The 23589-nt window shown below is 35.5% G+C and overlaps 4 protein-coding genes and 1 long non-coding RNA gene across 16 annotated transcripts; 2 read left to right on the top strand and 3 right to left on the bottom strand.

Moving 5' to 3' along the window:
- Positions 1-1308: 1308 nt before the first annotated feature.
- Positions 1309-3738, top strand: LOC104791958 (uncharacterized). Its single transcript, XM_019246846.2, has 4 exons — positions 1309-1724; positions 2370-2997; positions 3088-3367; positions 3455-3738. The coding sequence occupies exons 1-4, from the start codon at positions 1604-1606 to the stop codon at positions 3506-3508; spliced, it is 1083 nt and encodes a 360-aa protein (XP_019102391.2). The 5' UTR covers positions 1309-1603; the 3' UTR covers positions 3509-3738.
- On the bottom strand, positions 3731-8678 carry LOC104791959 (calmodulin-interacting protein 111). The gene is made up of 11 exons (XM_010517972.2): positions 8209-8678; positions 7964-8113; positions 7084-7874; positions 6517-6721; positions 6174-6381; positions 5589-6079; positions 4787-5213; positions 4624-4704; positions 4335-4525; positions 4064-4242; positions 3731-3979 (listed from the first exon to the last, which is right to left on the bottom strand). Exons 1-11 carry the CDS (start codon positions 8503-8505, stop codon positions 3928-3930), a joined length of 3072 nt encoding a protein of 1023 aa, XP_010516274.1. The 5' UTR covers positions 8506-8678; the 3' UTR covers positions 3731-3927.
- A 275-nt stretch (positions 8679-8953) lies between these two features.
- LOC104699168 (fatty acyl-CoA reductase 6, chloroplastic-like) lies at positions 8954-11291 on the bottom strand. The gene is made up of 8 exons (XM_010414502.2): positions 10997-11291; positions 10815-10918; positions 10521-10720; positions 10317-10417; positions 10036-10207; positions 9746-9907; positions 9210-9659; positions 8954-9104 (listed from the first exon to the last, which is right to left on the bottom strand). Exons 1-8 carry the CDS (start codon positions 11289-11291, stop codon positions 8954-8956), a joined length of 1635 nt encoding a protein of 544 aa, XP_010412804.2.
- Positions 11292-11681: 390 nt separating this feature from the next.
- On the bottom strand, positions 11682-15799 carry LOC104791960 (fatty acyl-CoA reductase 6, chloroplastic-like). 12 transcript variants are annotated; one of them, XM_087454233.1, is made up of 13 exons: positions 15545-15799; positions 15147-15213; positions 15004-15053; positions 14892-14916; positions 14611-14714; positions 13856-14036; positions 13674-13777; positions 13379-13578; positions 13178-13236; positions 12907-13078; positions 12648-12809; positions 12081-12536; positions 11682-11989 (listed from the first exon to the last, which is right to left on the bottom strand). In XM_087454233.1, exons 5-13 carry the CDS (start codon positions 14686-14688, stop codon positions 11833-11835), a joined length of 1569 nt encoding a protein of 522 aa, XP_087310359.1. In that variant the 5' UTR covers positions 14689-14714; positions 14892-14916; positions 15004-15053; positions 15147-15213; positions 15545-15799; the 3' UTR covers positions 11682-11832. The 12 variants fall into 12 exon arrangements, with proteins under 12 accessions (XP_087310359.1, XP_087310356.1, XP_087310362.1 ...); XM_087454230.1 differs by having other exon boundaries at positions 13178-13278; XM_087454236.1 differs by having other exon boundaries at positions 13178-13278; positions 13856-14139; positions 15545-15705.
- Positions 15800-20939: 5140 nt separating this feature from the next.
- Positions 20940-22670, top strand: LOC104791961 (uncharacterized). The gene is made up of 3 exons (XR_768983.3): positions 20940-21206; positions 21453-21657; positions 22224-22670. It is a non-coding gene; the product is annotated as an uncharacterized LOC104791961 (long non-coding RNA).
- Positions 22671-23589: the final 919 nt, after the last annotated feature.

The raw sequence follows: 23589 nt of genomic DNA on the forward strand, positions 1-23589 counted from the left end.
TCAAATACTATTTTACTCTTGGCGATTTGGAATAATGGATGGTACATTCTGCATGTTATATATTACTCTTGGCGACATCGACATCATAAGGGATACCTCACCACAACTAGTAGCACCCAAAACTGGCAAAAAAAAACCTCCATCTCGTAAAAGAAAATCCTGGACCATCCTTGTGTCTCCTCTTTCTCAGCATCCTTCCAAATTTTCTTGTCCTTCTTGTTGTAATACACGAATCCTAATTAACTTCCCTTGGTACGTAGTTTATTAGAGTTGAAACGTCATTTTTCAATGGGCTTCCACATGATAAAATTTCTCAGACCTAAAATCAAAACTCATCAATTTAAATGTAGAACTAGAGTCTAGAATGTAGAATAGAGGCTAGAGCCATGTCTCGTCATTGCTCGGTAATAGACAAACTGCACCCCGAAATGGAAAGTGAGATCTTATAGGTTCCTCCACTACTTCGTCTTGACAAGCATGCTTCATATAGTCTAATTAATGGTACGAACAATACTTTTAATTGATCCTCGAGGTCGTATCCAAAGAAGCATGTGCCAATATGCATGATCTCTAGTAATTAAGGACTGCCTTGTGGTAGGGTTATATATAAACTACCTTAAAACCAAACAATCAAACAATAAATCAAGAAGGCTGAGTCACAGCTTGGAGACACACTAGAGCCACTAGAGATTTTGCCGGGAGTTTTTTTTAGTAACTCCACACGATTAGGTCGAGAGGGATATTGATATACTTAGTGGAGAGTCCAACCTGAATTATAGTGGTGCCCGGCTAAGGATACTAGTAGAGTTGGGCAAAATATCTGAATCCAAACCCAAACTTAAAAATATCATATCGGATATTTTTAGTAAATAAATCAGATACCTGAATCCGATTAGATATATCCGAACACCCTAACAAATACTCGAAACTATTCAAAATTATATATCCTTAACAATACATGAGTTAATTTACAAATTTTGTGAATAATTTTATAATCACTAGATAAATTAATTTTCAAACGTTAGTTTTGGATAGATTATATGATTCTAATTTTGAATTTGATATTATTTAATATTTTAGTAAGTCAATAACTATCGATCTCGTGGCTCTTCTCTTCTCTTGTCTTGTCTTCATCACAATTTCTGTTTTGTTTTGTATTATGAAACCTACAGATATATAATTAGGAAATTAAACTAACAACCAATCTTATAAATAAATAATTATGATTGTAAGAGAAAATTTATGTTACATCAAACAAAAAAATGTATGTGACTGAGTATAAGATATTTTTTGCAAAAATAAAAACTTAAAAGGAAAAAAATAATAAAAAATAAGAGAAAATATAAAGTATCCTTTTTCCCTCTCTGTGTTTGCTTTTGCCTTCCCGAGAGAGAGAGAGAAAGATAAGATTTGGCTTTGCATATTCATCTTCTCTCTCGCCGCCCTCAATATGCTCCGATTTGGATTCACCTCTTCCTCTTGATTTTTTTCTTCTCTTTTGCTGCGGAGAGAATAGGAAACAAGAAAGAGACGCGGCGAGGTGATTAGAGGAAACAATATCCAAAACTCTCTCTAGTAGTAATACATCAATTCCCTTTTTCTAATGGACGCAGCGTCGCCGGAAAACGCCGCGGGAACCGGTGGTGTGGTTATGGGAGATAATGGGTTTAATGCGGATCCTTTTTTGGTTGAGGCTTTGCAGAACCCTCGCCATCGTCTCACGAGTTAGCTCCCTTCTTTTTTTTGGGGGTCTTTGTTGTTTGATTCGTGTCGTAAACTTTAATATCCTAAAATTAGAGCTGATTCTTGTCGCCTGGACAAAAAAGTTTGGATTTTTGATTGGTGGTTTTATCTGAATTCTAGCTTATATCGTGATTAGGGATTTCAAGTAGTTTTTATGGAAATTGTTTGCTCGTTTGATGGGGATTTCGATATGTCTCTACTTCTCTGAATTGATTTTGGGTTTTCAGGCAACTATTAGCTCTCTTCTTAGATTTGCGGTTTTGGAAGTGCCCATTTGCCTTGTATTGTAAAATCACTGTTAATGTTATCAAAGCTATAAACTTTCTTGTATGCGTTTGTTTCATACCATGAGCAAAGTGATTCATAAAGTAGGTTTTGGATCAGAAGTGTTACTTATTAATATACTTGTGAAAGATCTTGTATCTGATGCTTGTTTGAGTTATTAGTTATATCTTCTTTATCTGGTTTTGCTGATAGTAGCTTGGCTTTTTTTGTGTGGTTATCTGGTTTGGTTGGTGGTATCCTGGCTTTTGTGTAGTTTTATATTTCATGAATTACTCTTTACTCCTCAATTTTGTTTTTCTGCTGTACCTAAGCCTCTATTTTGATTTTTCTTGTTATGTCAGTTTTGCGGATGGAACTTGATGTTCAAAGGTTCTTGCAGAACCCTGAACAGCAGCAGTTTGAGTTCCAGCATTTTCCTACCTCGTATCTTCGTCTTGCAGCCCATCGTGTTGCTAACCACTATGGACTAGCTACAGCGGTTCTCGACAGTGGTGCAGATGGAAACGAAAACAGAATCCTTGTGACCAAAACAGCAGAGAGCAGATTTCCTGCGGTTTGCTTGTCTGAAATCCCTGTGGCTAAACCATCAGAAAATGGTAAATTTGAGCGCATGAAAGTTTCAATCAAGACTCGGCCTTCTAAAGGATCTGAATTTGGCGCTGGTGAACTAGAAAAGAGATGTGGTCCTCTTAGAAGTGTTGAGGAGAGGAAAGAAGAGTATGAAAGGGCTAGAGAACGGATATTTAGTGGTCTTCCAGGTCTTAATTGTGATGACTCTTCATCTGAAACTCAGGTGTATGGAAGGAATACGAGTATTAACAGAGATGACAAGCAAGAATCTAAGAATGCTTATGTTGAAGCTGAGAGGAGCTTAAGCCTCAGGGAGAGTGGTCCAACATCTCGTGTTGCAGTATTTAGAGACATAGTGAAGGATCGGTTTGACCCTGATTATGACCGCAGACACGAAAGGTGTGTAAAGCAACTGCGAAACTATACTAGCGAAAAGCAACAGTCAGTTTCATACATGATGGTTGATGATAATTGTGTGTGTGAATGCAGGTACATTAGGAGCCTTCCGGTGAATCAGAATTTCAATCTACCACCCTTCAACTTTCAGCAAATGCCGACACCATACTACGAAATGGGATTCACTGGATATAACCAAATTCCAAGTACTCCTGCTTCCCTTGGTTTCGGGCCACCTCCAAGCTCTATTACGAGTCTCTATGGCACCACATTTTTAAACCAGGCTTCAAGGGATGCTATGTATATGCAGTGGCCTAATGCAGCTATGTTGTATGCTCATCCGTATGAGCAGTTCATGAATGCTTCTCTTCAGGTAAATAAACACATTTGATTTTCCTCTCTTTCTATTATTCTCTTTGAAATTGTGTTCACAGAATGAAAACTTGTGCTGTTTCTCCAGGCACAGTTCTGCAGTCAACAACCAATGAGCTTCGACTATAGGCAGAACCTCTAGGGGCTTGTCTCTCTGTCAATCTTTTATCTTTACCAGTATTATTTTTCTAGAATCTAGAAACTGTTGTAACGGGAATTTTGGAGTTGTAATGTCAGAGTTCAGATTAAAGATACCTTTTTATTCTTTTTTTACGATGATCAGATTCTGTCTGTTATGGAAACCAATGAACTACTTTTGTGGGTGGTACTCATCGACATTATCTGTTTTAAAGCGAATAGTTACTTTCATAATGGTGGCTTACTTTAGGTTTGCATTGCAGGAGATAAGAATCAGTCATCCAAATATATACATCATGCTATTCGTTTTGTTGATTTGTACAAGTCTTTGTGAGACCAACAAAACCAATATATAATATTAATAAACTAAATACGTATGTTAATGATGGAGAATTGCCCAAGTTTGCTGGTTCCAACATTTGTTTACAAACCAATGTGGCGGCGAAGAAACAGTGCAACGGATTTTAATGGCGTCCTGGAAACATGATAGCATCATAGCATCAAAGTGAGTAACTTTTGACAACTAAATAAACTGAACAGACTGGATAGAGATGTTTACCATAGAGGTCGGCTTTTGTTTCCTGATTGTGTAACCTCCTCATCTCTTTGTGGATCTGTATGGACAAGTCTTTGGAATTTTTCAGACAGTGCTTTGTAAGACTGAATCTCTGTTGGTTCGATTTGGCTAATCGCAGCTTTTAAATGTCGCATACTTATTTCCTCCATTTCAAGACTCTCCTGATTGATATAAAACGATATGAGACACTTGCGAAAAATTTCAGGCTTTCCACTGAAAATAAGGACTGGTAAATCAAGGAAAAAGAGCTTACTTCGAGTGCAGCAATAGCTGCTTCTCTGCATATCAATGATATGTCAGCTCCTGTGTAGCCTTTGGTAATGGAAGCGAGTTCCTTTAAACAAATATCAGAGCTGCATGGGATTTTACGCAAATGGATTTTGAGTATTGCTTCACGATCAGCTTCATTAGGCGGTCCAACATATAACAAGCGGTCAAAGCGTCCTGAAATATAATAACATCTTAAGTCAGTATCACCAAACGAATTTTCAAATTTTTTTTTTTGTGAAAATCAAAAGAATCAGAGTAAGAAAGTAATTGACCAGGTCTTAGTAGGGCAGAATCGATCTTGTCTGGCCGGTTTGTAGCAGCAATGACGGTAACACCAACTCTTTGATGCAAACCTGATTTCGACATGTAAGCAATCAGGTCCCTGCAATTTGACACTACATATAAATATCGATCGTTAGGGTGGTGGTTACTAACCATCGAGCTCCACAAGAAGTTGGCTCATAACTCTGTCTGAAACTGACACTCCATCATTTTCTTTGCCCCTAATGGAGGCAAGACTATCAATCTCATCAAAAAAGATAATAGAGGGGGCATTTGCTCTTGCCTTCGCAAAAAGGGACCTCACAGCCTTCTCTGATTCACCAACCCATTTGCTGAATAGTTCTGGACCTTTGACTGCAAGGAAATTAAGCCCGGCTTCAGAAGCTACTGCACGTGCCATAAGGGTCTTGCTACATCCAGGAGGACCGAACATCAGTATCCCACTTGGTGGCTTTGTACCTATTCTCTTAAACGCGTCCTGATGTTTTTGAGGCCATTCTACTGCTTCCATTAGTTGATTTTTCACCTCGTTTTGGCCACCAACATCTTCCCAGTTAACTTTAGGAACCTCTAGTATCACCTGAGAGTTTCACACCAACCAGCAATTAGACTGAGATAGAGTAAGTCTAGTTTAACACTGGAACATCTTTAAATAAAACACTATAGGTAACAGACATCTGAACCTTCAAAGAAAATTACCATGACACTGGACCACCGAAAATTTTACAGTTCCTATCCTAACCAGATAATATATGAGGAAGTGACAAAAAAATAAATCCAATCCTGGTGTCATTCAGGCAATTTGAAACGTGACGTGAATAAAGTGAAGAGATCATCATCTTAAGTAGATCAGAAAACTAGAGAAAATGGGTCAGAATGAGGGAAACAATTATACGAAGAGTTGAGAGCAGCTCCTCATTAAGTCAGCTTAACTTTCTAGGAGGAATGGCCATACCTCTCGCATGGCACTAGGTCTGATTTTGGTCTTAGCAGTTTCAAAATCTTCAAATCCTACACTTAAGGTAGGTTCCCCTTCTTTGCTAAGTATCTGTTCAGAACAAGAGTTGCCACCGTTTTGAATACCATCTGCTACTAGAGAGACTGTCCCATTTAAACCCAATGATTGCTGATCCTCTGGAGTAGTGGTTGAAACTGTGACACATGATGATGCAGAATCCGAATCATCAGATGATATGTCTGACATAATTGTCGAGGATTCAGCAATAGGTGCTTCTTCAAGAGGCGAATTGTTAGAGGAGGAGCTCTGATCAAGATGCCGCCTTAAGCAAACAAAGGCTGCCTCACAACACAGTGCAGACAGATCTGCACCAACAAAACCATGTGTTGCCATAGCAAGCTGTTCAACCTGGATGACTGAAAGTGAATGATGCATCCCACGGAGAATTGTGTGAAGTATATCGGACCGTTGTGCAGAAGATGGTACACCTAAATTATTTAGGAAATAGTTAAACACGTATTAGGGAGTAAGAATCTGAACTATATCAAACATGGTCTGCTTTTCACAAGGTCCTCGTCTTACCAATTTCAATTTCCCTGTCTAGTCTTCCCGGCCGTCTAAGGGCGGGCTCAATGCTATCAGGTCTATTGGTTGCAGCAATTACAACAACGCCATCACTCCTACTTATTCCATCCATTAAATTCAGTAACGTAGCTACCATCCTCTGAGACAATTCTTCGCCTCCTTCTTTCCGGGCAGGAGCAATGGCATCCAAGTCATCAATGAACACCTTTATAAGAAACAAAATTTGCAAGCAGCTACGAAATTAATATGCAGAGATATCTGTTGTTGGGGTATCAAGTGAATATCAAAAGATCACAATAAAATCTGGTAAATAATAAAGAGGATAGTGTAAAATTCTAACCACAGCAGGTGAAGCATTGCTAGCAGATCTGAAAACCTCATCTAGAGCTTTCTCACTTTCACCCAAATACTGGCTTATAATCTCAGATCCATTCACAGAGAAAAAGTTGACACCAGAATCACGGGCAAAGGACCGAGCCAAAGATGTTTTCCCTGTGCCTGGAGGTCCATGAATAAGCACTCCCTTTGTAGGTCGCAAACCAAGACTAAGATGATCATGCCAATTATAAACATATTAATAATTAGTAAAACAAAAATCTAAGAAGGTAGTAGTATTAACAAAATTAACAACCAGATGGACTTAGCCTTGCTATATGACGATGCTCATATAAGTAGTAAAGCATACATATCAGCGGAATAGTAACAGCTTTCATCAGGAAAAAGTGAATAAATACTCATTTTATTGGCTAGACAATATTCTCAACCTTCCAAGTGAGTTCAATGAGCGCGACACGGAAAACTTAGGTGGACTACATACAGACTTTTTCCACTTTACAAGCATGTTTATTTGGCTAATACAGAGTCTCTTACAATATGCTCAAATTGCTTAAATTACTGCAATAGTTACCTTGATAAGGAATTCTTTGTGGATGAGGAAACAATTATGTCCCTCAAAATTGTATATTCTTTAGAGAGACCACCTAACTTTGCGAGTTCACATCCTGAATTTTCTCCTTCATTGTCTTCATCAAACTGCAGACCTTGCGCAGATGTTCCAGATGCTAAGTCCAATGTATGATGGAGGTAGACTTTAGTTTCCTGATTTATCATAAAAGCATGATTTCTATTGGACGTATCAGATGGCCTTTTATCAGCTCCTTTGACACAGAATATACAGATTTCTGAGAGAATTGGTACAGCGACGAAATTCCCATACAGCAGGCTACAAGGGTAAAGCCACGAACTTGCACAAATCTGCAGAAGCCTTTTCGAACTTTCATTGCTCAACACCTCTCGTAAATCAAGTGAGCTTTCAGATGAAAACTGCTGCTTGGTACTGAAAACAGGGTCCTCTTTGATTGGTGAAGCCGGAGATTTGGGGCGAGGAGAACTAAACTTAAGCAAGTTTGATGGTGTCTTAGGAGTTGAATTCCCATTTCCGTTCTGCTCGTGAGAACTTTGAAAACCATTATTAGCTTGTAGTAACATATTCCTGAAGGGAGTCAACTCCAAAGACAACTCTTTGCACGCAAGAAGCGAAAGATGATTAACATCATTACTGAGTGATCCACCATTCCCGTTTAACTGATCACTTAAAGAAGGCCCGCTAACAGGGTAAACAAAAACAGTCCTGCCTGAGACAGGACAACCAAGCCCATAGCATAGATTCAATGAAATACGAACAGCATCCTTCAAAACCTGCAATTGAAAAATTGCAAAAGGATTGAAATTTTTCATTCAACCAAAAAATAAAATATCAGACCGCAAAGATTACTTCGAATTCTGACCTTTGAAGAAGAGAAAACAGTGGCAAGCACAAAATAGTTCCCTGGTTCATTTGCAATGCTACTACTATCACTGTCATCTCCATATTCAGCTTTTATCGAGCTGAGAGGGAAGCTTCTCGAAAATCTACTCTCCGGAGAAGCCAGTGATACCTATTTATCATTAGCATTTTCAAAGCTTTAGAAAGAATCAAAATTTTGCATCCACAGCTCAAAAGGAGAAAAAAAAAATATTCAATTTTTATTACCGATACAGTGGAACCAGGGCTGAGAGAAGCAGCGACCATCGAAGTTTCCGATAGCCAAATCTTAGAGCCTCTGATAGACTCTGATGCAACATCGGCTACTCTTCCAATGATTGCAGCTTTTCCGAGAAGACAAGGAAACGAAGCTGACGCTTCTTCAATACTTCTCCTAAGTTCTTCTTCGTTGATAGAATCTGTGTCTCGACTCGTTGTTGAAGACGCCGGCGTTTTGGGAGACGCAGGCGGTTCTGAATTGGATAGCCGTGATGGCGTCCTCGACTGCTTCTTCTTCGAAGGCATCTCTATATAGCTTTTGCTTCTCTACTACTCCGGAGAAAAGAAAAAACAAAAATTGTTCACCAGTGAGTTACAGAACGCCGGCGACAATCGCCGGAGATAGGGAGAGCCTTTCAATTTAGGGTTTAGTTGGTTTTAGAAATTAGTTAAACTAACCAAAGCCCTTTCTTTTGACTGTTTGAGCCCAAGCTCAAGCCCAAGCCCATATATATTAGCTGCAGAACTCGAACATCTTTTAGAAAGAATCATTACTGGGGTCGATTTGGTTGTTGAGAATAAAATTTTATTAAAATTATATGATTAATTGATACATGCATGCATGAGCACAACACAAGTACTTTGTGCCAAAAAAAATAAATAATAATAATAATAATAAGGGGAGTTTTTATTTTATTTTATTCGTTTATATCATAAATCTTAAATCATTAATTCTCTTTAACTGGATCATCGCTCATCCCTGAAAGAATTGCTTTTTGAGACCCGGAAGATGAACGTTGGCAATGTAATGCTTCCAGTCAATGTCTTTGGTATTGAACTCAAACATCTTTCTCTCTTCCATAGACATCTCATGCATCAAACTTGTTGTATTCGTATCGTCAAACCTAGTATATATATATATATATAGATTTTGAATTATGGGTTAGTAGTCTCATGATTGCTTTATAATATAAGAACAAGGCCAAGTATATATGGTGTATATTGATTACCGCGCTTGAAAGAACATGTAAGGCTTATATGTTCTTGCCATGGACACAAAATAGTTTAGCCTCCTCTTTCCCTTATCGCTCATTGTGGATATATGTGACTGATCTCCTTCTTTTATTTTTATCGTGTTGGACACAGAGGAGGTGAAACTCTCTAAGGAACTGTGGTATTTCATAGGCGCTAAATCTATCTCTGTATCTTCCAGTGGAGAGTCACGCAGATGTTGGTAAGAGAGGTCCATCAACTCGCCAAATCGCAGTGGGTTTGCATGAGATGTAGAAGCGACAATGTAAACTTTGAGCTCTGGTACACCACAACCATGCTTTGCCATGGCTGTTATTGCCGCGTTCACAACCATATCAACAGGTGTGATGTCCAATAAAGATTTAGAATCTGCCCAGAATCCAGAAATCTGGCCTTTGCCATAGCCAACGATGATTGGATCAAGCATTCTGTTTTGCATCAAATAAAAAATTTCAGTACTTAAAACCACAAACTAATCTAGTAGTCCCTTGTTTGTAAAATCAATTTTTTTAACCTTATTCCTTGGATCCAGCCAGGGAAAGGCTCCTTGTAAGAGCTTTCGATAGTACTAGGCCTTATGATCACCACAGGCAAGTCTCCTCGATTGCTTTTAAGTATAGTCTCACCCATGGCTTTTGTGAATGTGTAACTATTATCCCACCCATAGTGTTGAGCCCTGTTTCTCATAACATAACGACATATTGTTTCAGATTTTCGTAGATAAGAAAGTAATTGTTGTTACCTAAGATTAAAACTTAGAAGGTGCATGCTGCATAAGGTAAATATTTTCTCGTTTATTCTCACCTTTCAAAACCGAGTTCTTTCAGTTTATTGGTTTCTGCTCTGCCATGGAACTTTCTTACAGCTTCTGAAGCTAGTTTCAGCTCGGATTCGATGTTCAAGTCAGAAGTTATGTTTTCTCCAATACACAGAGGAGTCTCTAGTACTAACCCCTCACTCTTGCCAGTCACGTAAGCTACGTATCCAAAAAAAAAAAAAAAGAAAAAAAAAAATCAGTTTCTGAAAGTTTTCTGCAAACACCTTAATCTCGGCCAAAACAATTTTTTTTTAAAAAAAACTCATACCAGTTGAAAAATGGAGGAAAATTTTTAATTTCTTGCATTCTTTTCCGAAGCTTAAGAGCCTATTAGGTCCAAGAGCATTGACACTTAGGGCGGAGTCGTATCTGTTTCCGTTTGTTTGGATTAAAAGCAAAGTCATCAATTAATTACTACAGTTGTTAGTTTGCGAGCAATGAAAAACATAGCGAGAAGAAACAGACAAAACACCTGTCGTCGAATGTTGTACGACCACCACAACTGATAATGACATCAATCTCCTTACTAATCATGTCTGCTATTTCAGGTTCGATCCCTAGATTGTCTTCTCCAATGTCACCAATTACTGGAACCAACTTGCTCTTCATAAAGGTTTCGTAAGAGCTCCCGTGCATTTGCTTCAGAAGCTTGAACAGATCAGAGCTTATGATCTGTTTGAAACAAAACAAAACAAAAAGGATACAAAAAGTTTAAAGGAACCAAACTTGTAATGGTTGAGAATGGAAATATGTAAAACTAACAGACCTCATCGTAGAGTCTCTTGTTTGCTGATTCTTGATCCTTGGATCTCATTAGAAGGAAGATTTTCCCAATCTCAGGACTTTCCCTCAACATTTTCTCAATCAACACTGCAATGAAGAATTCATTAACCTAAAAAATAGTTTACTTGGCTAAGAAGAAAACGCAAATTTAGGGTTTTTACTTACCTTTGGCAAGAAACCCTGTTGCACCAGTAACGAGATAGCTTTTTCCTTTTAAGAAACGGACGATTCCAATTCCTTCACTGTTAAGATCTGTTTCTACCTCAGGCCTCTCTAACGACGTCACAGCTTTCAATGACGTCTCACGATAATAACACGAAGTTTGGACTCTACGACTAGTAGTAGTCTGTGGCCAACAACGAGCAAGGTAGCGGTTAGGTTTGCCGGTAAAAGAGGAGGAGAAGCTGACACCATTCAACTTGACGGCGTTGGTCGTGGCGAGCAGATTTCTGGTTGCCATTTTTAGCCACCAACAAATTTTTTAAATTATTGAAGGAAAGTACACTACAGAAAAGGTGTTGTTTTAAATCATTTATTTTTTATATTTTTGCTATCAGATTTAAGTGATGTAAATATAATTTGTATCATTTTAAAAAAAAAATTTACTATTTGTTGATGCAAATAATTTACATCGATTTATTTCAAACATGTTATATTAAATCAGTTATAACAAATAATTTTAAATTATTGTGTCAGTTTTTATAAATGATTTTAAAATTTGGTATCATTTATGAATAACTGATACTAATAAAAAATTTCTTGTTTCAATAATAATAACAGATTTATTTATTTTAAATATTTTCGAAATTATTTTAATATGCAAAAATTGTCTGTGATATCTATTAAAATCTTTTTGAATCTGTACTAATATCTTTTATTAAAATTGTTATTTACAAAATAAATAAAAAAACATAAATACATTGCATTTGGAAAAACATAAATATATAAACATAAATATATATATTAATTACATTCATATCATCAAATAAACTCTCTTCAACTCAAGTCTTCACTGAAAGAAATTCCTTTTTGAGACCTGGAAGATGAACGTTGACAATGTAATGCTCCCAGTCAATGCTTTTGATATCGAACCCAAACATCTTTCTCTCTTTCATTGACATCCCATGTATCAGACTTGTTGTATTGGTGTCGTCAAGCCTGGTATATATATTGACTTATTGGTCAGTATAATTAATCTGTTAGCCTTTTGCTTTAATAAAAGAACAAAAAGGGTAAGTATGTTACTTACCGAGCTTGAAAGAATGTGTAAGGCTCATATGTTCTTGCCAAGGACACAAAATAGTTTAGCTTCCTCTTTCCTCTCATGCTCAATATTTCTCTTCCTTCGTTGTCAATCACTCTTTCCTGTTTTGTGATTGTGTTTGATAAAGAGGAAGTGAAACTCTCTAAGGAACTGTGGAATCTCATACGCTCTAAGTCTATCACTGTTTCTTCCAGTGGAGAGTCACAAAGATGTTGATGAGAGAGGTCCATCAATTCACCAACTCGCATGAAATTCGAATGAGATGAAGAAGTGACATTGTAAACTTTAAGCTCTGAGATACCACAACCATGCTTTGCCATGGCTGCTATTGCAGCGTTCACAACCATGTCAACTGGTATAACGTCTAATAAAGCTTGAGAATCTCCCCAGAAGTCAGCAAGTTGGCCTTTGGCATAGGCCACTATGATTGGATCTGTCATTCTGTTTTTTGTTTTTTTTAATATATTTATTAAAAGCCTAATTTTAATTTTCAGTTAAAAAACCACAAGCTAATATATCATATAGTCCTTTGTCAAAAAACAATTTTTAAACCTTAATCCTTGGATCCATCCAGGGGAAGGCTCCTTGTAAGAGCTTTCGATAATACTAGGCCTTATGATCACCACAGGCAAATCTCCTCGATTGCTGTTTATCATAGTCTCCCCTATGGCTTTTGTGAATGTGTAACTGTTTTCCCAGCCATAGTGGTGAGCTCTGATTCTCATAAGAAAACAATTGTTGTTACATAAGATAAAAGCGTAGTAGCTAGGTGCTGAAGTAAGTAAAATGTTCACGTGTATTGTATTCTCACCTTTCAAAGCCGAAATCTTTCAGTTTCTTGTTTTCTTCGCTGCCATGGAACTCTTTTACAGCTTCTGAAGCTAGTTTTAGCTCTGATTCGATGTTTAAGTCAGAACGTATGTTTTCTCCGACACAGAGAGGAGTCTCTAGTACTGTCCCCTCTTTCTTGCCAGTCACGTAAGCTACGTATTCAAAAAAAAAAAAAAAAAAAAAAAGCTTCTGAAAGTTTTCTACAAAAACCTCTTATATACTCGGCCAAAACAATTTTAAAAAACTCATACCAGTTGAAAAATGGAGGAAGAGTTTCAAATTTTTGCATTCTTTTCCGAAGCTTAAGAGCCTATCAGGTCCAAGAGCATTGACATTTAGGGCAGAGTCGTATCTGTGTCCGTTTGTTTGGATTAAAAGCAAAGTGATTTATTAATTACTACGGTTAATTTGCAAGCAGTCAATAACCGAGCAAGAAGAAACAGAGGAAACACCTGTCTTCGAATGTTGTACGACCACCACAACTGATAATGACATCAATCTCCCCACTAATCATGTCTGCTATTTCAGGTTCGATCCCTAGATTGTCTTCTCCAATGTCTCCAATTACTGGAATTAACTTGCTCTTCATGAAAGCTTCATAAGAGCTCCCGTGCATCTGCTTCAGAAGCTTGAACAGATCCGAGCTTATGATCTGTTTGAAAAATGAAAGAAAAAAAAAAGGATGCAAAATGTGATTTTAAGGAACCAACATTAAAATGGTTGCGAATGAAAACATTTACAACAGACCTCATCATAGAGTCTCTTGTTTGCTGATTCTTGATCGTTGGATCTCATGAGAAGGAAGAACTTCCCAATCTCAGGACTTTCCCTCAACAATTTCTCAATCAACACTGCAACGAACAATTTTTAAACCTGAAAATAAGTTTAGTTGGATAAGAAGATAACTCTAATTTAGAGTTTTTACTTACCTTTGGCAAGAAACCCTGTTGCACCAGTAACGAGATAGCTTTTTCCTCTTAAGAAACGGATGATTCCAATTCCGTCACTGTTAGGACCTGATTCTGCCTTAGGTTTAATTGACGACGTCGCAGCTTTCAAAGACGTTTGACGATTACAACACGAAGTTTGGACTCTAGGGGTACTAGTAGTCTGCGACCAACAACGAGCCAAGTAGCGGTTAGGTTTGCCGGTAAAATAGGAGAAGAAGCTGACACCATTCAATTTGACGGCGTTGCTCGTGGCAAGGAGATTACTACTGATTGCCATTTTTAGCCACCAAAAAATATAAATTAACGAAAGGAAAGATTTTAAGAAAAACCTAAAATCCAAAGCTTTTGTGGGAGTGTATGTATAGGGAAAGTTAGAGCATCATTAGTGGAGTACCTCTCCTAAGTTACTCTCAAATTAATTTATCATATAGTTAATACTAATTTAAGTAAAGCAACCCTAAGAGTATTTTTGCAAAATCATTCCTTTACTAGAGAACCCAAAGAAGGTTGCTCAATTTTTTAAAATCATCGTCATCATCATATACAAAATTTCGGATCATATACGAAGAAGAAGAAGAACGAAGATTCATCATCATCATATACAAAATAAAATCAGAGACGTGACAATTACTTGATCTCAATCACGCCGTGTTAGCATTATATATTTAAACCATAGATTATATGCAGACTCCAAAGTTAGAGAAAGGAAAAAACAGAGATAAGGAGAAGGAAACCTGATCACATCTCCATGATACTTTATATTTGCTTGGATGGTCAGAATATCTGCGACTGAAATCTCTGATTAGCATCATTGCAGGTTCTTCACACACCGAGTAACCTGTAACATAAGGAAGCTTATTAGTTACTTGAATCAGAAACTGTAACATGTGTGGTCCAAGTAGATGATTTGGGCAAGGAAAAACAAACATATGTATGCCAACAGAGTGAAGATTGTGCAGGATCAAAGGTTGCAGCTAGAAATAGCGAAAGGAAGAGAAAGAAGCAAAACAAATACCTTATTCTCCGGACATTCCAAGAACCTGTAAAATATGAACACCATTAACGCCAGAAGGCAAGCAAAAGAGACATTAACAGATCAAGTATGGTATTAAGAGAAGTCAACTTACATAGCTTCCACCATCCTTAGATCAGATTATTATTTGCTAGCAAAACACACCTGCAAAACAAAGAAAGAAACGTGAGGTACAGAAAAAAACAAAAAATAATAAGAGACGTGAGAAGAAGAAGAACGAAACCCATGAAAACAAACTTTAGCAAAGAAGAAAAGTGTGTCCATTTCAAAGCCATCACTGATCGATAAAAGAATCACCCAAAACCTGAAATAACAGAGACAAGTAGGAATAGATAAAAGACATTGCAATACAAAAAAAAAGATAAAAAGTACAAAGTTTGCTACATCTCAGACTCTCAAAAACTTCTTCAATAGGCACATTATCCTGGTAAAACAAAATTTCTTCAGACTCTTTCTCTCGCAGATCAATCAATTGAAATAAACCAAAACCCTTAATCCCTAAAACCGAAATTCTCATATTAATCCCAAACCCTAAATCCCAATACAATCGAATTGTAAACCCTATGACTCATACCCTGCACTAGATACACATTATGGTGAGAAACCCAAACATTTAAAGGCCACAAGAGATGAACCTTGTGTATCCAACGCGGTAGACGGTGGACCTCGCCGTCTGCCTTAAACCACCAGAATAAACCTACTTGATTCGAGGACTGCTTTAAGCCGGGCTTCAGATGAATCCGATTGATCGACAGAGAAAAGATTGAGACCATTGCGAAAGAAGAACGAAGAAAAATGGGAAATTTATTATTCTTTTCTTTTTTTTACTAATCAACGCACCAAAAACCTCCACGTAGCGGTTCTCAAGCGTTGCTCAAGCTTCTTCTGGTAGCAACGTTTCTCTTGTTAATGGACCCAATATTGGGTTTTTTAATATATTTATGGGCCCCAAAAACTTGAGCATCTCAAAGAGAAACGCCCAGTAAAGATATGGTCTTAGCATTCTCATTGCACATCTTGTGAGGATGTCTTTTAATAAAAAACAAAAACAAATATAAAAAGTTGAGGAATGAGAAAGACATAAGGTCTCTAGAGGATTTACGTACACACTCTTCTCATCCTTTTTGGCTTAAGCGTCATAATTTTACTGGTTCAATTGTTTTAAAAAAATAAATAATAAAATTAGATTATACTATTATGTTAGAATATTAATAAAATAAATTTGAGATTCCAATTTTAAAAGATGACCGATGGTTATGCCCTTGCTTGACCATTTTTACTGTGGGAGTGTATATATAGGGAAAGTTTCTTAGACCATCTTTATTGTTCATCCTCCTATGGGGTCTTTAACATAAATTAACAGTTAAATTTTAAGACACTCTATTTAAAGTATCTTAAGTGTTTATGTAAAATCACAAATATCTCATGGTAAAACACTCCCCAACTTCTTTCATCTATCTATCGATCTATATTAACATTTTTGAAATACATATGAAAAAATAACATTTATGTTATACTTAATTACATGGAAGATCATTAAAACAAAAATATTTCCAAATTTATCTAATTTTCACAAATCTTTGTACCTGATTCATACATAAATATATGATTCTCCTTTCACTTTTATTTGATCTTATATTTATATTAATTTGAATTTTATATAAAATATTTACTTAATAAAATTTGTGATTTTTTCTACATATGATGTGATTCAATTTTTTTCAAATTGACATATATTACTCAATCGATAAATTAAAAAAAAAATGTGACAATGGTTCAGAGTCATACTATAAAATAAACCAAAATAGTTCCAAATATGAATGAATAGGGAGCTTGACATGTGTACAATTTGTTTCCATTAAATTCTCTTTTAGATGCAAATACATTGTTAACATCATTATCCATTTTAATATATATAATTATATAAATTTATCCTATACAAGTTTATAAAATTATATAAACTAATGTTATATAATGAAGTGACTTTAGTGCAGTGACCAATGGTAAATCTTTAATGCACAAGACATTATCACACCAGAGATCAAGTTCCGCTCACAATTTTTGACAAAAAAAAACTTATCCTATACACTTTTTTATTAAATTTTCTTTTAGATTCATTATCCATTTTAATATATATAATTATATAAACTTCTCTTAGGAACTTTGTTTATTCAGAACTATGAATTATACAATTATATATGTTTTCTCTTATTTTATAGTATACTATTTTACACATTCTTTTATTAAATAATTAACGATGCTTACTACTTAGGGCACCCAACAATATCGGTGTGGCACTAAAGAGATTTATGTATAATATTATGTTACACAATTTCTGCGTGCTCCTCTAAGCTTTTAAAGTTCAGATCTGTACATGTTGATGGATTGTAACCAGATACATTCCTGTGATGAATAGAACATATTAGACACAATCAGATGACTAATCAAAGCTTAATTAAGGTGAACGAACCACTAATACTCGATGGCCTTTTCATTTTGTGAAAGTATATATCATTCTAAGGTGAACGAACATATGATATATACTTTCTTATGTTCGGTAGTTCGCTCTGTTTCTTCTTTATAAGCACACCAAAAATTGGTCTTTACTGTTCAAATATAAGTCACCAAGAGTATCTACATTGGTCATAAATGGGATGTCTTCTCTAATTTCTTAATATTAGATTAAAGACATTGATGAAGAAAGAGAAATCAAAATGGAGATGCTAACCACTACAAGAAAGCATGTCGATTTCGGACGGAATTTCTGACGGAAAAAATCCGTAAGAAATTTCCGACAGTTTTCCAAGAGGTTTCCGACATATTTCCGAGGATATTCTGAGGAAACGACAACTCTCAGAAAACCCTCGGAAATTTGTTATTCCATCGGTAATATTTTGGAAATTGCTGACGAAAACCCAGTCGTCGAAAACTCGTCGGAAAATTGTCAAAACTTCCGACGACTTTCAGAGGGACAGAAGACCGTTGGTAAATTCTAACAGATTTCCAAGGGATTACTGAGACCTATGCCATTATATCCGTTGTGATTATATCCATTACGATTATATATATAATTTTGTATGTATTTGTATATTTATATATTAAATACGTATCAATATATATATTAGTCTTGGTATTACATACGGAAAACCAAGGAATATAATATGGTCTCGCAAATCCCTCGGACATTTCGTTGGAAATCCGTAAGAAATTTCATAGGGCTGTCCGAGGGAAGACGAATGAGGTCATATTGAGGAAAAAATCTCGTTTCCAAGGAAAACCCTCAGAAACCTCCGACAAATTACCGAGGCTTAAACCGCGTCCTCTGAAATCTGTCGGAAAATTCCTCCACGTCCTCTAAAATTCGTCAGTAATTTCCGACGGTTTTCCTAGGGATTTTATTTATACAAAGAATTTAGTAATTTAGATACATCTAATGTGTTGTCTAATACTATAATAAGTCATATTTGACAATTAATTAGATTATGAAACATTGTACCACAAGAAAAATACAACACTTGAAAGATTACATTATCTACACTTAAGTGTTTATAAGATGATATTAGAGATATAGTTGAAACTTAGTGGAAATTGATTTGATTTATAAAAACTATGTGACTTTCTATCTATTATGATCCTAATTGTAATTGTGTTGACAATATGTCTTAGGCAAGTTTTAAACAACTATTAAGATCAATTAATTTTAATAAAACAGTTATAAAAAATAAAATCCGTCTAAACGTTCTCGGAAATTTCCTACGTTTTACCAAGGGGTACAATATTTTCGACGGATTTCCAAGGGATTTGGACTGTCCCGATGAATTTCCGAATTTTGTGTTTTTTGGGTTAAATAAATGGTTGACTAGCCAATAAATATACATGCAATTACTATACGACGGATTTCCGAGGGGACCCAAAATATTTCAGACGGATTTCCGAAGGTATTTAATTTCCGACTGTTTTGCGATGCGAAAAATTTATGCCCGCCTATTATCTCATTCACGCGGCAAAACCCTAATTATTTCCTAGAAATTTCTGACGGTTATATCCCTCTGAAAGATTTATATATACACATACGGCCTCACAATTTTTTCCCAGCCGAACTGCGCTGTTAAAACCGTTCGTTTCTCCTCCGCTGGTGGTCTTCTTCCTCCCTGCCGATTGTTGCCTTGCCGCCGGTCTTTCCTCCGCCGCTGGTGGTGTTCTCTGGTCTTCTCCTCCACTCTGATTTTCGGGCTTCTCCTCCACTCCTTCGTCGGTCTTCTCCTCCACTCCAGCATTGGTCTTCTCCTCCACTCCGGCATCGGTCTTCTCCTCCAAATAATCATGTAAGTTTCTTATTTTATTATGATTTTGATACATGATTCTTAGTTTTGTTTGTTAATATTTTGTTAGAATTAGGTTTTTGAATATATTTAATTAGATCCTAATTGGATTTGTTATTAAATTAGGATTTTGATTTGGATTTATATTAGAATTAGGAAGAATTTAATTTAGAATTTGGTTTTTATAATTAGAATTAGGAACAATTTACTTTAGAATTAGGATTTTAAAAATATTTTATTTACTTGTTAATTACTAATTTATAATTAATTTTAGAAAGAATTATAGAAAGAATTTACTTTAGAATTAATTTGTTGATTATTTATTTAAATTGTGTAGGTTTTTCTTATAATTTTTATATTAGTTTAAAGATTTTGATTGGATTTAGTTTTAAAGTTGTTATATTTTGGGATTTGAAATAGTTTGGTAAAAAAAAATACATTTTATTTGATTACTAATTTATTTAAATGTTGTAGGTTTTTCTAATAATTTTGATATTAGTTTAAAGATTTTGATTGGATTTAGTTTTAAAATTGTGTCTTGAGGTATATTTGAATATAATATTTTAACTTTTTTTTATTTATTTCTAATTACTAATTAATTATTTTTTGTTACCTAGGAAATTCCTTTAACCAAGGGTCGGAGACCCGGTTTAGGAAATCTTGTGTCACGAGATGGGAATGTCTCTTTGGTTTTTCCTCGGGACAATGAACTTGTTCAACAAGTTCAAGATCTTAACCGGATCGTACAAGAAAAAGACGCGACTATCGAGGAACTGAAGCAAGAAAACCTCAAGATTAAGGAACAATTTATCCAGACCCAAACAACACTCTCCCAACTTCAAAGTTTCATTTCCTCCCAATTTCCTGGACAATTCCCTTCTCTTGATCCTACAAAATTTGTTTTTTTTTATAACTATTTTAGTTTTATGAAAATTGTTATTTAGTTAGATAATTATGTATTGGGATGCATATATTTTGTATTACGATATTTATATATTTATTTTAAGCTTTTTGATATATATATATATATATTGTTATTTTATTTATTATTGAGAATTTCTATTTTTGGAGAAAAATAGAAAATTTCTATTTATTATTGAGAATTTCTATTTTCGTAATTTATATATAAGATCCCTCGGAAAGTCCTCCGAAACTCCAACGTCGTCAGAAAACCCTCAAAAACTATATCCCTCGGAAATCATGTCTCTTGGAAAACCCTTGCAAAAGTGATGCCCTTGAAAATTATTTGGTAGTTTGACGTCCTTGGAAATCCCTCAGAAATAATTAACCCTTGGAAATTCGTCGAAAATTTCCGACGGATTTCAGACGAGTTCTAATTTCCGACAAACAATTTCCGAGGACTTTTTATTTTTGATAATTTATTAAAAATGGTTGTTTCTAAGGGTTTACTAAGGATTTTGTGCCTTGAAAATTGGTTGTTTTCTTGTAATGAACTAAGTGACTTGTTAAATAAAAATTATATTATAACGAGAAAGAAGAAGAAAAAAGATCGCTCATTAAGTTACTTAGATAAGAAACGTTTATCGTATAAAACAGTTAGGTGTCATTTTAATGGTTACTATTAATAAAAAGTATATATATATATATATATAAATATATATGATTAAAATATAATTTATTTATTTTAAGAAATGTTAGAGCATTTCCATTGATTGCATTTAAGCTAAGCAAAGTTGTTGGCTTAAAAAGCTAAAAAATAAATCAGAAATCCTAATTAACTAACAATCTATCTTTCGCTTAGACATTTTAGGAACGATGCTTAGCTAACACTTGTCAGCCTCTCAATAAAACTTGAGGAGAAAAAGAAAAAAGAAAAGCGGTGTTTTGGCGTTTGTTTATCCCTGTCTTTTCTCTTTCCGTCATCGAGGAAGAGCTTCTTCTTGATTGAGGAAGAAACTCGTCATACATCCATCGACGAGTCGGGAAACCCAAGCAGGAGTCTAATCTTAATGAGGTATGATCCAATTTCTACACTTCTCTTTGTTGTCAATCAACGTTTGATTTGACAAAAAATAGATCTTTGAAAGTGATCTCTCTATTGTTTGTTAAGATTAGGAATTGCTAATTGGGAATTGGAAATTATTTAGTCGATTGGAAATTGTTTAGTCGATTGGAAATTGTTTGTTTATTCTTTGTTTTGATCCTTCCCCGGATCTGATTAAGATCTCTCAGATTTCTCTGTAACATATTGTTTATGCAGATATGAAGGCTAGGAGGATTTCAGGATCCGAGCTCGGAAGCAGCTATGAAACACGGCAAAGCTTATGCGGATGAAGGCGAAGGAGGGATGGTGGAGAAGCTGAGTGGAGCTGTTACTTCTTGGCTCGCTGGTATGACCGAGGAAGTGACGCAAAACGCTACAAAGTCTGTTCAGGACTCTTCACAGTCACTTGGCTCCATCGTTGGTAAGGCCTCTTCCTGTTACAAATAGCGTTTTCAGCTTGTAGCATATGTGACGACTTTTGAATCAAAAGTTTTGAGTTTGGTGTGTAAATGGTTTAGGTTGTAACTCTGAAAGTAGAATGTAGAATTGAGGTTTGAATCTGATGTTGTGTGTATATGAGATGAACCGGAGCAATAGCTATGAAAAGCTAAACTCTTTCATATTATGTCTTTGTAGTTCGATTATTTAGATTACTTGGGTCAAACCCAAGTTTGCTTTTTTGATTTTTCTTTCCATGATTCATCAAGTCTAGATCTTTGCTTTCTTGGTCCAGAAACGACGATTCATGATATGAAGTAACAACCTTTATTTGCTTCTGGGTCATGGTTTTGTCTGCTTTTCGTCTTTTTTGCTTTGTCTGGATGGAAATGATTCATAATCTCTGAGACCTAGTAATAAGCTCAAGATTATTATGTTCACAAGAGTTGTTCTTATGCGTGATGAGATGATCTTAGGAGTAGTTCAGTATCTTTCTTCAATTCGGATTTTGAGTTTCTGAGATCTGTTTTTTTCTTTTTGTTTTTGTAGAGCTAAAGAATCCGATCTGAGGAAGAAGTTGACTAAACAGATCGAAGATGTTTAAGCAGATACTTGGGAAGCTTCCAAAGAAACTTTCTGCCAAGTTTTGAGATAATGGTGGATCCCAAACTGCATATAATAACAATAATAAGGAGGAGGTGATGAAGCTTTGAGTCAGAGATCATCAGCAAACGGAGATAACACTGATTGTGTTTCTTTTGATGTGTTGCCAAGGTTGAGAGATGTATCAATCTCTGAGAAGCAAGAACTGTTTCTTAAGAAGCTTTTAGACTTTGCTGTGTAGTGTTTGATTCCGCGGTGGAGCTAACCAAAAACCTCAAGGAGAAAGAGATGAAAAGGCAAACACTTCTTGAAGTTGTGGATTATGTTATCACTTCTTGAATTTATTATACTATTATAATTTCTAAAATAATAAATTTAAATTAAAGACCGTAATTTTAGATACTACAAATGGACCATAAAAATAGAAAGTTTCTTAAGAAGTTTGTTAACTTCATTTTTATTCACTTTTATTAGTTTCTTAAGAAGTTTGTTAACGACAGCCAAGTAGCGGTTAGGTTTGCCGGTAAGAGAGGAGAAGAAGCTAACACCATTCAATTTGACGGCGTTGTTAGTGGCGAGGAGATTTCTAGTTGCCATTTTTAGCCACCAAGAAATATAATAAAAGGAATTCTTTTAAGATATTACCAAAAATTGGAAAGGTTTCGTGTTTTTTTGGATGTGAAAACGGAAAGTTTTAAGCTGGTTTATTAAAAGCTTTTGTGGGAGTGAGTGTATATATAGAAAAAGTTACTTAGGAATTAGTGTAATTAGGTTATTGTGTGTCATGCGGATCGACCTAGTGAAAATCGTGTGTTTGGCCTTGTGAAAAACCTGCTTTTGGTACTTATCCTCACACAAAAGCAGGTTTTTCACAACGCCAAACACATAATATTAAATTGTATCTTAAATTATCAACATAAAAATCAGTCAATCATAAATATAAGCTTTCACCGAACGTTGTTGTTGTATAATCATTATGTTGTACTTACAGATAACGAAGACATGCTATTCTATAACGAAGTGTTAATATTGACAAGTACCATATCATGATTGTTGTAAATCATATTGTATTCTACTTACGTACAGATAAGAGTTACTCAATGATCTGCCAAAAATTCAAATAAAGCAACTGTTCAATTTGTTGACTTTAGAAGCCTAAGATGTCTCACAAAAAAAAAACGATGGTTTTGGAGGCTTTCATGGAGTCATAATGCCTTCAACAACAAGGATGCAAACTATTAAAGGAGTCATGCTTAAAAATTCCGGAAAAGCCTTGTAACTATCTTAGGGCCGGGACATACTCAAATGTATG

The sequence above is a fragment of the Camelina sativa genome, chromosome 6 (assembly GCF_030686135.1).
Source record: "Camelina sativa cultivar CO46 ecotype springtype chromosome 6, ASM3068613v1".
Taxonomy (NCBI): Eukaryota; Viridiplantae; Streptophyta; class Magnoliopsida; order Brassicales; family Brassicaceae; genus Camelina; species Camelina sativa.